Source organism: Thermobia domestica, chromosome 16, assembly GCF_964235325.1.
Source record: "Thermobia domestica chromosome 16, izTheDome1.hap1.1, whole genome shotgun sequence".
Lineage (NCBI taxonomy): Eukaryota > Metazoa > Arthropoda > Insecta > Zygentoma > Lepismatidae > Thermobia > Thermobia domestica.
The window spans coordinates 73595146-73610684 of record NC_137469.1 but is presented as its reverse complement, the minus strand read 5'-3'; the positions used below and the strand labels follow the sequence as shown (position 1 = coordinate 73610684).

The 15539-nt window shown below is 35.0% G+C and overlaps 1 protein-coding gene across 7 annotated transcripts in view; it reads left to right on the top strand.

Annotated features, from left to right (window-relative positions):
- LOC145673166 (very long chain fatty acid elongase 7-like) overlaps positions 1-13575 on the top strand; it is a 160298-nt gene extending 146723 nt beyond the window's left edge. For all 7 annotated transcript variants that reach the window (XM_081742609.1, XM_081742603.1, XM_081742607.1 and 4 more), the window contains 4 exons: positions 687-743; positions 4967-5072; positions 9995-10131; positions 13306-13575. In XM_081742609.1, coding sequence (XP_081598735.1) covers positions 687-743; positions 4967-5072; positions 9995-10131; positions 13306-13461 — 456 coding nt within the window. In that variant the 3' untranslated portion in view covers positions 13462-13575. The remainder of the gene's footprint in view (positions 1-686; positions 744-4966; positions 5073-9994; positions 10132-13305) is intronic.
- The last annotated feature ends 1964 nt before the right edge of the window (positions 13576-15539 follow it).

Below are 15539 nucleotides of genomic sequence, written 5' to 3'. Positions count from 1 at the left end.
AAAGGATTACACCGAAAAGTTTACAGAAATAAAAATTAGCTTTTCATTGTTGCATTGTTATGTTCTCAATGATTTTGCTTTGTAAACATTGGTTTTAAAAAGTATTAATATAGTATGCTAAACTTGCAGTTAAACAGAATTTTCCAAAAATTGTGCTATATATTTTAAATTATGCTTTATGCATTATTTTCTAAAATGATGCTTTATTATCCTAAATCGCTAATAAATGAGTTGTGATAACGATATTACATGCAAAATCGTATTGTCTAGTTCACTACGTTTCTGCTTGTCTAGTATTTTTATTTGTTTTGAGGATATTACAGAAAAACTCTAAAATTAGCGGTAGTTTAGTTTCGCTGTAGTGAAGATCCTTAAGTATTATTTCTCTGCTATTTCTCATACTATAGAAGGGTCCTCTTACATCATACATCAGTCACTTGGAACTTACTATTTACAATAGGCGATCTAAAAACACTTTAAGCACACACATGTTTGTGTTAATGTGAGTATCAATAACCAATCAATGTATTGATGTTTTCCGTTTTCACTTTATTATCAGTAAAAATAGGCCTAGCTACCATTCTGCCTCCTATATTGAAAGACCCTTAATATAAGGTAGAGAAACGATTCAGAAATGTATAGCAAACAATTATGACTAATCTTCAGAATAATTATTTTTATTTCAGATGGCACGAGCAGTTTGGGTATATTTCATGGTTAAAATTACAGATCTCCTGGACACAGTAAGTTTATTTGTAAAATTAGTATAAAACTTTAAACAATGTCGCCAAACCGTTGAACAGAAAAATTCGTTAAACGGGAAATGTAAGAACTTAAATTTCGGGTGAAAAATTGCTTTAAAAAATTATATTATTGTTATTATTTTAAAATATGTTATACGACTTCTATGTTTAAAATTAAAAATAAGCTACTATTCACATAGCTATGAATATTGGAGTGATTATATTGGGGTTTGGAGAGTATTAAAGATTTTGACAAAGTATGCATGGAAAAAATACTAGATTATGTACTGTATATATCAGTAATTACTGTTTACGAAACGAAAGTTTTAAAGTAGTAAATCAGAGCATAAGAAATTCCATGATTTTTTAGTTCCTCTGTATTGGAAATGTTAAATTTTTCTTTAAGTATATAAAATTAGGCTTACTGTATTAATCAAAGAATTTCATGAGATTCGGCTAAGTGTTTTTAACCATTAACTTTGGCAACATGAAGGTAAAATGTAATTTTAAGACTGCTGTTCCTAGCTTTTCTTTGCTTGTTTTACATAGATAGGGAGTTTGACAATTTTTACAACGTTGGCAATGGATTATTCCTGGTTAATTAATTTTTATCTCCTTTATGTTTTATGTTACTTTTCCTCTTTTCAGCGTTTCTTACTTATTATTATTATTGTATTGTAATGTAGTGTTCTGATACCACCTCTGACAATAGTCTCAGTGCTGAGAGGAGCGTTAACTCACCAACCTATCAACTAAAACATTTATTCTTACTTCTTCTTAACTAACAAAATGTACTCAACATTTCTTTTGTATTTCAACCAGTAGCGTAGCGTGGTATTCCGAAATGGGGATGCCAAAGTTAGTCACTTGTGCGATACAATACTAGTAAAATCAGCAATACATAGCTATACTGATGGAAATATAGGGTTGTAAAAAATTTAGGGGGGAGGCCCCCTAATTGGTGGCCTAGTGGGGCATACAGAAGCAAATGCGTGGATTACGTCAGAAGCCAATGAACAATTGTCTCAGCTTCTCACCACTACCGTGTGACAAGAAAACTCGGCCCCGCTGTTGTATGAACATTGTTTCCAGTATAGTTCCCTTTATTTCTTTCTCGTGGGCAGCTTCTTTCTCCGCATACCATACTTCAATCTCGTTCTTTAAAAAGTCACCCCTAGAAATTTGTCATCTTGAGTCCGAAACTCAGACGACCATTCGTGAATATGGGCCTGAGTGTATACGTATATCATTTGAAGATGTAAATAGAAAACACTTAAACCAACTCTGCGGGCCTGTTTCTGAGTATGTATTTCGTTGTCAAATATCCAGATACTGAAGGCAGGGGCGCAAATCTGTCTTCAACATTCGGGGAACGGGTGAGACCGTTCCCATTTTTTAAAGCTATGTTCAAAATATTTATGAAGTTGAAAAACAATGCTGTGGAGGATCAGAGTTGTCTTCAACATTTGCAGGAGGGCAGATTTGAGGGAAGAGGGCATATTTGAGGCTTACTCTGGGGGGAGGGGTGATGAAACTCATATTACGGTAGATGAATCTGATTTCTGAGGTGAACCTGTTGTATATTATATACCAGGCGATGTAGATAAAATTGTGATACGTATCAAGTGTCGTGAACACATAATGAAATCTGAATACATGCATATTTATAATTGATATGTTTCTATTTACGCATCCACAATGATCCACATTAAAATTTTAGGACACTTGTTTTGTACCCAAAACTATGAAAGAAAATCAACTATGTATGGCGCAACAATACTCTTATTTGAGCAAAATTATGATGATCACAATAGCATTATAGGAATCGTTACAGGAATTAAACAAATAGTTGAAAATAGACTAACAATAATAAATGATAATGAAATATTAAAAAAAAACACGATTCTTTTTTAAAATGAAACAAGTCAAGGGAAACAATTTCATCCCACTTTCCTTTGTGGCATTCGGATACAAATCATCACAATTTCAAATCGGGTGGAGGGGACATGTCCCCCCTCATCTCCTCGGGATATGTGCTAATGACTGAAGGGCCCAAGCAATCTTTGCGAAGGGCGAGAATGCTGGCTCTCTTGGTCTACCAGATCGGTGACCGTGATTCTACAGAATGCTTTATATTTATGCTTGTGTGTGTGAGCTCCCTCAAAGAGTTTCTGGCCACGCCACTGGACATACTATGTATTTATGATGAAGATTGTTTGCCTTTAATTACGATGCATTTAATTACGATTAAAGCATAACTATTTTTACACTATTATTTACATAACCGACATGCTTCAAAAAGGCGTTGAACTAGCCATTTCTGTTTTGTTCTCTTTCCTTGACGTTAGCGCTCGTACGTTCTGTACAGAAACTATAGCTTAGTTCAAAATAGATAGAGTTGGAAATACTTGAAGTTATGCCAGCGTATAACTAAAGCAAAATGTAGAGTTGCAAGGGGTGAAGGGAGTTAAGACAGCAAGTAGTTGCGCATGCGCACTCCACAGAAAGCAGACGAAAACCCCGTTTCTTGCAGTAGGCCTGGATGCCCAAGGAACATAGCATACGACAAGAGGAAAGATAGAAAATGTGCATCTGAGTGACGCGCATGCGTAGGTTCCGCTTATCAAAGTAAGGCGAGAGAGCACATCCAGAAGATTGCAGTGGAAATAATTGTGATAATTATAAGCAAACAATTTATATACAATGAAATACGTATTTTTTCTTATTAATAGGGGACGCCGGACATACCGGCGTTCTCTTACGCTACGCCGCTGATTTCAACAGCGTTTTAATTTCAAATTTAGCGCTTTCTTCTGTTCTTGAATATCAATGTATGAATGATGACTGTTCATGAAGTTCAATCGCAATTTTGCAATCCATGTACTATCTATCTGCGCCACCACTGAATTTATTTTATTTATTTATAAATGTTTCAGATACAGACAGTGGCATATTTACGATTTTGTTTCAGGGGGGCGCTTTGCTAACTTTTTCCTTGGAAATATGAAAATTCTACAAGATATTTCATTTAATTAAAAAAAATTAAATAAAATTTCGGGGAGGGCTTAAGCTCGGAAGCCCCCCTTAAATACGCCAATGGATACAGATATTGAAACAATATAACAAAGTATACAAGAAATAAGAAAAAAAGACACGGATTATTATACAGCAACTCCATATTACATGCCAATGTGTCAACAGGACAAATTAACTCATATTGACCTAACTGATTTGAAATAAATCATGGGGACATGGTAGAACATTCAGCTCTGGTGCTGGGGTTTTCTGGTTCGATTCCAGGTCAAATGTGTTTGAGGTGGACAACATCATGTTCGTGGAGTTTCTCAGGGTTCTCCAGTTTTTTTTTCACATTCTCATTCCATCATTTCATCAATTCTTAATCCTTAACTTCTATTATAATCTGTCTCCTTTAGCCCTAAGGGGCATAAACGTTGAACGTTAATTTAAAAATTTAATTTCTTAAAAAAAAAATAAAAGACAGAAGCATCTAGTTAATTAAAAGCTGTTTAGTTTCCTAAGAAAAAACACAATAAATGTTTACTTTTTAATGCACAATAAAAGCTCAAATACAATGAAAAAAATGTGCTTAACGATGTCCAAGATCGGTGTTTCTTCAAGACATTCATTCTTTCAAGGGGAAAGCTTTACCCCACCCCCTTGGAGTTAGCTAAGAACTAATCAGTTTGGGGCTATGCAAAAATAAATTGCGAATCCCAATCTACCAAAATATTGTCTCTGTAAAGCCCCCTCACATTTTAATTCCCTTCCCCCCAAGACAATTTTCTGCAAGGTAGCCTGTCCGAAATATCCTATCTCATGACTATTGTAAAGAGATTTACGCGTAATATATATGAAGTTTTATATTGAATTTGGAGAAAATAACGTAACTATTGTAATAATACAAAATATTGCGGACAAAAACATTAAAAATGATGTTATGCATACTGAGTGCATCTCATCACTTTGTTTTACATTATCAGTTTTTCTTCCTAAAATTTGATATACACTAGATGGAAATCTAAATTAAAACCAACAGTCTGACAAGGTCTAGCGATTTCAGGGACTATGACAGCGATCGCAACTTTTTTTTTTTTGGCGGGGGGGTTCAGTCCCACTCAGAACATAGCTAGGTGTTATTAAATAGGGAAAAAAACTAAAAATATCATACTTATTTATTACTTTATACTTCTTTTGTTTCATAGGTATTTTTTATTCTACGAAAAAAGTCAAACCAAGCATCGTTCCTTCACATTTATCATCATGTATACTCTTTGAATATGGCGTGGATAGTAGTGAAGCTTGTACCAGGTACGTTATGCATTTCTTCCTTAATTTCAGACTAGTAGAAATATAATATTTAATTAGTATTTTTTTATGCTGCAAATTTTCTGTGCTGTTTAGATGCAATCGAGATCTACACGACAGAAGTGTTATGAAAATATCGCTTCAGTGTTTAATATACCATATTTGCCAGGGTGTAAGATGCAACTCACTTTCTGTATTTAATTTTGAAAACTTTGTGGTGGACAAACACCGTGTGCGTGGGTTTTCTCGGGGTTCTCCCGTTTTCTCCCACTTTCTTCATTCCACCATTTCATTCATTACTCATCATCACCGTCTCATTTAGCCTAACCGGCATAACCGTGGGACGTAAAACTTAAAGATTTCATTTCATTTAATTTTGAGAAGAAAGAAAAAAAAACATTGAGAATGCTTCAAGAGCATCGCCAGAACGAACTTAAAAAGAATAGAGAGATGGAGCGGAAGGATAACTGCAGGATTGTTCCTAGATGTAAAAGTAAATCTTTTTATCCATACCTTCTCTTTCTCGCAAAAAATCATCTCTCTATGACTTACGATTCCCGAGATATGGCTCCTTAAAAATCTAAAACACGGAACTATTTTCTGGTCAATATCTCAAGAACGGTAAGTCATAAAGAGATGATATTGGTGTTAATCAATACCTAAGAAGATGGTAAACATTTTGGTACCGATATTAATCTGGTGGCCACTGGAGAAATTCGCCATCTCCTTAGGTATTGGTCTCTCTATGACTTACCGTTCTCGAGATATTGACCAGAAAATATTTCCGTTTTTTTTTTTTTTTTTTTTGAGATTTAAGGAGCCATATCTCAAGAATCGTAAGTCAACTTACGGTTCCAGAGATATGTCTCATTGAATATCCGAAAAATCAGCCATTTTTTGGCCAATATCTTGGGTACGGTAAGAGTGACGCGAAACATTTCATAGTTTTTAATGCTCTATCGAATGGAGGGCTCAAAATTGCAAAAAAAATAAAATAAAATAAATAAATAAATAAATAAATTACAATAACAGACAGACGGACGGACACACACACAAACAGACATAGAGAATTCAGAGTTCGCTGAAAACTTTCACTGTAGGAAAATATAAAATATTATTTTTATTTTTATTTATTTACAAGTAGTATTTACGTCACTGGTAGAAGTATGTGAGTCGCTGTTAGGAGTACGAATGTCAATATTAGAAAAAGATGAACAACAGTAGTCACAACGTGCTATTTCACAATGTATTTGTTCTTGCATATATAGTCACTAACGGCTCCAGGGAGGTATGATATTACGGCCTACCTCTTGTTTCACAAACGCTGCTGGACCGACATGGAAGAACATAAACCGAAATGTTAACAGGTGCAGAAATATTGATATTTCGGATTGCAGTGATAGATTCAAATCGTACGGCTCTCATCATAGGCTTGTATTGTAAATTCAACAGGGGGAGGGACACGGTGGCTCACTGGTAGATCGCTTACCTCTGGTGCGCGAGTCCCTGCTTCGATCCTTGGCCAAGTAAGTTTGTGGTGTACAACATCGTGTCCACGAGTTTACTCCGGGTACTCCAATTTCTTCCACGTTCACATTCCATCATCATTCACTTGCTTTGATCATCGTTTCCTTAATTTCAAGGCCATAATCGTGCAACGTTAAACTGAAAGATTTCATTTCGTTTGTAAAATCAACTGAAAATCTTAGTACTATCTTTAACATGCGCAAATATTTCAATAAAAAAAGATGAACATTTAAATAAACTTTATGGCACCATTGGCACACGAGGAAGGAAGATTTAACAGACGGTAATAGTCAGGGCTAAAAATAGATGTCAAAAGGTGATTGGACGGCAAGTAGCATGACGCACGCCGTTACCCCTGCCTATCTTTGCGCATTGTAATTTTTTTAGGAACTGGGGAGACGCCGTACGTATATTTTCGAGGTAGGGTGATGGCGTCCCCCTCACTTTTACCCGTGGTAATAGTTATTTTGGAAAGGAAGACGGAAATGAATGATTTAGGAATGATATTCGATCATAAGTGAACTGTCGTCTTCCGGAGCACATACTGAAAAAAATATTGCATGTTATAACTCGTATCAGATACTGTGTTCTGTTAGGCTATAACAAGTAGAAAAGAAATTAACAAGATAGGTGTATTAGTAGTTTCGTTAGAAATATCCTTTTTACTAGTGTTGTATGCACAAACCATAATTCAGAAAAGTTATGTTAATTGTATTGTATTTTTAAAGTTATATTATTAAAAAAATACATAAAAAGCAAATATACTACATATAAAATTGTTAGAATTTACAAGAAGAATAATGTATGTTCAAATTTTGTTATGCAATCTACCAATGGAAAATCAGGAAATTTTAAAATTCTTGAAAAGCAATGTGAATAAAAATAGATTACGTGCTTACGCAAAAGTAGGTTTGTTTCTGCACTTGCTTTCTTTTCTACAGTAAATTGTACGTACATTAGTCATGTCATTTGGTAAAGGTTTTGTAATACATGAAAGATAGCGTGAAACTGTATAATCAATTTTTATTCTGTATAAATAGACAGGTGGCGTTGTTTTGCTTATCGTACACTCTTATTCACGAATCCTAAAACCGTCAATGTATATGGTTGATAAACAAATGTAAAAAAAAAAAAAAAAAAAAAAAAAAAAAAAAAAAAAAATTAAAGCTATCAATTATTACTGGCAACAAACGACATTTTTGGCACCATAATTGTTTCTTCTGATTTTCTGGAAAACAGTGCAGAATTTACTCTTAAAACACCTCACTTTGTTAAGCTTTATATTACTTATCCACTGATATAAACTCTCTCTTATTTTTGAACAATATTAACCAAACTTGACAGACATATTGCTTTCAATCTGGAAAAAGTACTGTGGAAGTAAGACATCCCAAAGAGTGGGAATTGGAAAGAGTAACGTGTAAAAATAGTGAAAACTACTGATAAAAGTGTGTAATCCATAGTTTTCACGGCCGCTGAAATGAATAGTGACGCACCCCATGCCTTTAAGTCCAAGTTCATCCCCATCGGCAGAGGTTGTGAAAGGGAGAGCGAGATGAAAAAAATGTCAAAATGACTGAGATTTATGTCAAATTCATGGTTTTTGGGGTCATGAAAACATCTTTCCCGTTTGAAAGACTTTTGGAAGATAGTACTTACTTCAAGCTGTTTTATTTTTATTTATTTCAATTTGATTAAAGGCGTATTCTCTGGGTAGGCTGTTTCAATATTTATCTCGAAAGTAGAGTATCTTCTGTATTTTTATCATTTATACTTTCATTGAAATAAATATTCAACGGGGACAGGGGATTCAAATCCCTAACAGCACAAGATGTGCTAGGCATGTGCCATTTAGGTGTCCCAGCTACTTTTTAGGTACCCGACGTTTGGCACATATGATATTCATGTGCTAAGTATGTACTTCAGCTACCTACAGTTTTAGGTACTTGTTACACCTAATTGATATTTGCAACTATGTACCACAAATATAGCATTTATATACCTGGCTCAGTTTCACACTCTATCAGCCATTTGTTTCTATTTCGTCACTTGGGATATATATCTGTCATTTTCTAGGTACGTCATTTAGGTACATATTGTTTCAGATACCCTAACAACACAAGATGTGCTAGGCATTCGCCATTTAGGTGTTCTAAATTAATCTCCCACATTTGGTGCATTTGTTGCTTTTTTTTCTAAGCGATTGTGTACTAGAAGCAATAAACGCATCAATTTCATTAGATGGCAACTGTCGCCGATCATTTGAAAGTGAATACGGAAGAACCATGAAGTAAAGTAAATAGACACTCGTCAATTTGTTATAAAATTACATGGCGAGCAGATTTTATCTGATCCCAAACGGTTATAGTCGAATATATGCGGTTAAAGAAGCACTGTGTTTAGCCGAATGCCAAAGACCTCAATAGTCCCTCTACAAGCGATGTTCTTTCCAGTGCCTCTGTGGCCAAGTCGGAAGAACACGCAGGTAGTAGTCAGAAGGTTAATGGTTTGCGCCCACCCTTGGGTAGCCCGATATATATATATATATACCGTATTTACTCGCGTAATTTTCGCACTTTTTTAGACGAAAAAGTTGTTTTGAAACAAGGATGCGTAAATTATGCGGGGAAAAAAAATTAGCCACATCAGTGAACATCATCTAATTTTTTTCCCCAGTCAAAATAACACGAAAATATCGGGACACATTTTCTTTGTAGCAAGAATTGACAACAAACATCTAATTCTAAATTTGTAGAAAAATAACATTAAAAAATTGATTAAGAAGTCGTGTGGTTTCTTACCTTACAACAATGGCTTTGCTGTGTTGCCAACTGTTCATTAGCTACCGTAATTGATTTATGTAAAAATGCTGTTTCACAAAAAGTTTCCGCATGCGCAAATTACGTGAGGAAAATAAAATATACAGAAAATGCCCTTCAAAATTGGGATGCGAAAATTATGCGAGGGCGAAAATTACGCGCGTATTTACGGTATATATATATATATATATATATATATAGCTTTTTTAAAGTGTTGTTTAGACTCACCTTAATGTAAACACATTACGCATAAAGGCGATTTAACATATTTTGGGAGAGTAATTTTGTGGTTCATTGACACTTACGGCATGGGGAACATACCTAGAACATACTAGGCACGTTCTCCAGGAACATGTCAGACATGTGCCTAGAAGCGGACATAGACTGTGACTATCACTTGCCATCCATGTGATTTCTTTCTCAGAAGTAATATGGCACATACTGGACACATTCCCATGTACCTGAGGGAACATGATAGGCGTATGTCTGCTATGTAAGTGTGCTGTTAGGGATATTTCCAATAAACCTATTTTCCCCGTGTGAAGAACGGGTATTTCAGCTAATTGTTTATAATTGCAGGTGGCCACGGCACTTTAACTCAGATGATTAATTCTGGAATTCATGTTATAATGTATATGTATTACCTCTTAGCTGCATTAGGACCTGAAGTACAGAAATACCTCTGGTGGAAAAAATACATTACCGTGGCACAGCTGGTAAGCGAATCAACATAAATTCTTTTCCTGATTCTTCTTAGTATTATAGCTATAAATTGTCCAACATTGAAGAATGTTAAAGTAAGAGTTGTATATTGGGGTGGTCCAAAACCAAATGCAAAAAGTCAACTTGTTTAAAATAATCCTCCTCAAGGCTTATTTTCTTCCTCTAGTCATAAGCTACTTATCTGCTAAATTTCAGCCCTGTTGCTCAATATTTACAGGTCTTTCCATTTTAAAGCCTTTTGTTCATGTAGTATTACCAATGATGGAATGCTAGACATTTTGGGAGGTATACATGGGACTGTTTTCAAGAATATAGCGTATGCCTACCTCTGTATATACTTGTAGATTCGTAAATTTTAGGTAAATATATGCTGCACTATAAAAATATTAAATGGGTAATGGGTATACGCCCCATTATATTCCTGTATACTACGTTATAGGTGTCAATACTATCATACAATGTAATTTAAAGCAGTCGCTGTGCTAATACCTGGATAGATATAGGCCTAAGTTGTAGCTTTCAACAAATATGATCACTAGATGGCGACAGGAGAAGTCATAGTTCATGAAGCTCCACTTGCCAACCGAGCCCCTCTCAATGGCTAACTATTTGTCAGTTCTGAAAACTTACCCAGACGAATCTACTGTATTTCCAGTAATGCAAATATATCATTTTCAAGATATATCTGCTTTTTGTCTGAACATTTATGGGGATTAGCACTTTTTGTTGAAAGAGTATCAGAAGAAACAAAGGAAAAGATGGTTCAAAGTCTGCAGCGGCCAGCGTTACCAAACATTCCACAACGATTTAAGCTGACAAAGAAACCCGAAGAACTTAATTTGGAGGATTTCATCTAGTAACAGAGAGAACACTGTCGATATGTGATATCCTAATGGAAGAAAGGCAAAAAGAAGTCTCACTGTGTTCTGAAACAAACTCCACAACACTGGCGAGATAATATTTTTTCCCAAGAATTTTGAGAACTATCAAAACAAAAGTTGTGGTGGATGCTGTAACTGAAAGAGGTATAAGTTTCCTCCAAAAGTATAATGAAGCCTTGACAAAAGATGAGGAACAGAAGTATTTTATTCTTCGATTGGTTGAAAACCTTCGTACAAATTTTCCCGCTCCACTGAAGAAAGCGTTTTTGTAAATTGAGAATACAAATAGAGACTTTTTTTAGTTTTGACAACTGAAAAAAAGACAAAATGGAGCGACTGTAAATATGACTTAATTGTACTGAAATTTCGTTCGTTCTTTGCATACATCAGAAGGAATCAAATAAGCCTCATGGACAATCGACCACTGTTAGTTTTATGTTTTGGACCATCCTAATATATATATATATATATATATATATATATATATATATATATATATATATATATATATATATATATAAATATATATATCCGCGGATCCAGAATGTGATCAAGGGAGGGGCTAAGCCATAGTTTGCCGCTTTATATAGTGTAAAGAAAGTAGGCTTGAAGCCCATTTTATCTAGTGTATATCTAAGCGTCAAGGAGGGGGGGGGGCTCTAGCCCCTATAGCCCTCCCCTTGAATACACGCCTATATATATATATATATATATATATATATATATATATATATATATATATATATATAATTTATAAAGATATATAAAACATTAAATTAATCGTTTCATGTTACAACTTGATGTAATGTGGCATATTTCTAGCAAAATAGCATACTGTACTTGTATCGGCTAAAATCGATTCTGACAACTTCAAACATAAATTGCTAAGCTGACATTAAACAACTACTTACTATTTTTTTTCTGTCAATAAATTCATTTAGCTCTTCTTAAAACGGTGGTTGTATTCTTTATTTAATATTTTCCTTATAATTGATACAATACAATTAAGTTTATATTATCTGAAAGAAGCTAATATAAAAACTAATCATTTCCAACTGAATGCTGTGTGACGTCACAGTTTGCTTCTCGCCTTCGCAGTGAGAGAGAGAGGAGAAAGCCGGGAGGTAGCCTGAACGTTGATAAAAGTCAGTGTTGACAGGCAAACATAAACATCAATATCATAATCGAAGGTTTTGCAAGGATGTTATTCGTGATTCCGTAACTGTATGACAACACTCACCCTCCTGCTTCATCCCCTCCTCTTTTTTTCTTATTGTGTTTCTCTCTGCCTTCCTTAGATGATAAAAGCGCTCTAGCTTGAAATGACTGAACTATGGAAAGTAGTTAAATTTTTAAAATTATAATCACATTAATGCACCAAGCATTACAAAGATAACGTAACGCCTGCTTTGCAATGAACTTTCAATACAATTTAAAATTAAATTTGTCCTGTCTTATATAAGCCAAAGTATGATTTTTTTTTATAATCCTTGACTTTTGCAACCTCGGGACACATACACTCAAAAATACCGTACTTAATTAAAATACTGTTGCAAATAATTACTTCTATTACATTATAAAGCTCTCCCCTCTGGTCCAGCTTCTGCACTTTGGGTTTACGAGATTCCAATTTCGATTTTAGGTTCAGAGATCGCCTAATGCACTACAGTAGATCAAAACCCATTTTAAACTGTACTTCTCGTCTTACATAGCCTCTCTGCTGAAAAAGAAAATACTACCAATCAATCAGGCTCAACTCATTGTCTCTTTCTCCACTCCTGGAGATCTCGCCTAACTAGAGCAGTTTGTTTCCAACCTTTACTATGCCTTGTGAATCCAATGCACTAATCAAAAGTTTCAAAAACATGGAATTGTGTATGAAGATTGGTTCTCTCTTGGGTAAATGGTTAAAATAAAGCATTGGCTGCTGGACAGTCGGAGTGGCCCCGCGTAGCGTACTTGCTAGCCATAGCGATGGGAAGCCCTATTTGTAAAACGTTTTCTTACTCAATTTCATATTATATATATATTTATATACAGGGTGGCCCAAAAGTAGGTATGCAGTACCATGCTGATCTGCTCATCGCATTTTGTATCATTTTTTATTGTTATCCATCAGGTAGACTTAGTTTCTTTATTATTTGTTCTTAATGTGTTTTTAAGCTCGGAAGGGCCGAAGTAAATGAACCTATAAGCTAGAATGATATACTTGATCAATGCAGAGGTGTATCCTACTTTTTGGCCACCCTATATATATAATTAAGGATTTTCTTTTTCTTTTTCCAGGTTCAGTTTGTCGTTACTGGCGTGCACACTATCCAGGTATTTTTCAATGGCTGCAACTATCCACTAATTGTTCCAATTCTATATGTTCCAAATTCACTTTTCTTTTTCTACATGTTTATGAATTTCTACTGGAAAGCGTACAAGAAAAGAGAATAAATAATTTAATAATATATGCGTGTGTAAACTTATATCTTTTTTGTATTACTATTATTATTTGGTAAATATGTGTAGCTCGAAAATGTAAAAATAAAGTACAAGTTAATTTCTACATATTTTGTCAATATACTCATTTAAGTTACATATCAATCCCGAACTAATTCAAGGTTCATGTATTAGTCTTGCAATATTCTGGTACATAACATTTATGTATATTTATTACAGAACAATGAAAGCAGATGAACATTCAAACTACAGCCCCTTGTATTGGACTGTCTGCAGCCACCTGGCTGCCAGTTCGTCGATACCACGTCACGTCCTTAGAAGCGAATTAGTAGGTCATTTCTGCTTTTACCTCTTGCTGATTGATGAAGCATAGTAATTTCAGGAAGTGCATTATAGAGCGAAACAGGTAGTAATCCAAAGAGGCAAAATCAGGACTAACAACAGGTGGCATCAGTTTGATACCATCCAGTTCTTGCATTTTTGGTTGCGTTTTTTTCAAATCGAGTGTGGTTTTGCGTTATCCTGTTGCAGTAGGACGCACTTTTGACTCACCAATGCAGAATATTTTTGACGTGGTGCAACATACGCCGGCTCCAATTGTTCGTAATAAAGGTCGGTATGGATTGTACGACTGTTAGGAACGAACTCGAAGTGAATTACCTCCTCGTAGTTACATCACACATATAGGATGGCTTTATACTCGAAATGAACCTGTTTGATGACCGTTTATGGAAATTGGCCTTAGCTTAACCATTGTTTTTGTACAATCCCTTTCCGAAAACACATATCATGCTGATTTTGGACCTGTTGTCGGCACACACTCACTCTCTTGACCTGAGCTGGGGTCAACTCGTGTGGCATAATGCTGCAACTATTGATAGGTTTTCCGAGTTTGTGAAGGTGACGCACTACAATATACTGAGTTTGATTGATATATTCATCGTATTCTGGTGACTTAATTTTCCTCAATGGCATATCGTATGACCTCAGAATCTATTACCCTAAAGCGGGCAGTGGAATCAACGAGTTGCTGTTCTATGGTTCACTGCACCTTCCTTATTTCATGACAAATATGAAGAAAAGCAAATGCACGGAAATTCGCTCTGATCATAATACTGCAAATTATGGATACGTCAAAATGTCAAATAACACTTTCACAAGAAAGACACTTTCAAATATTTAGGATGACCATTAACAAACCAAAACTATATGCACGGAGAAATTGAATGTCGATTGAAAGCAGGGAAATAGTTTTATTATTCAGTTAAAACCGATTTGTTTTTGCGAATTCTATCAAAGAATTTAAAGCTTAAAATATATAAATCGATAATTATGTCTCTTGTGCTGTATGGTTGCGAAACATGGTCGCTTACTCTGAGGAAGAAATGAGACCTGAAAGTATTTATAAACAAATTCTCGACGCCAGGGTCGTACACAGGAATAAATTTCAGAAGGGGTTCAAATATTTTGAAAAGGTCCAAATATGAGGACAAATTAAAAATTTGTAAAAAAAAATCACTCCTGAATTTACAGAAAAGTCGGGATTTCGGGAGGATCTTCATGACACTCCTTGGTTATGCGTCTCCCAAGACAAGTATTTGGAACCAACAGGAACTGGGATGGGATAGTGGCGGAATCTTCATAACAAGAAACTACAATAATTTATACACTTTATCTGATATTGTTAGGGTTATTAAGTCTATGAGGCTCATGTGGGTACGTCATGTAACCAGAATGGAAGAAAGTAGGAACGTTTTCAAAATTATCGCAGAAATAGGAATACAAAGTAGAAACTGGATCCAGTTGGCTAAGAAGAGGAGTTAATGGAAAACTTTCGTGGATGCGCATTGCATCTTCAGGTTCCATAGGTCCTAGAGTTAGTTAGGTATAGACTTCAAATAATAAAAATAATAAAACAGTAGTATTGTCTATTAGACGAGAAATTTCTCTCTTATCTCAAAAAAAAAAAGAAGTGAGAGTCGAGACGAAAAATACCTTTTTAAATCCTAAAAGAGTCGAGAAACATGACAGTTCTCGTCTCGTTTTCAAGACAAGACGAGACATATTACGAG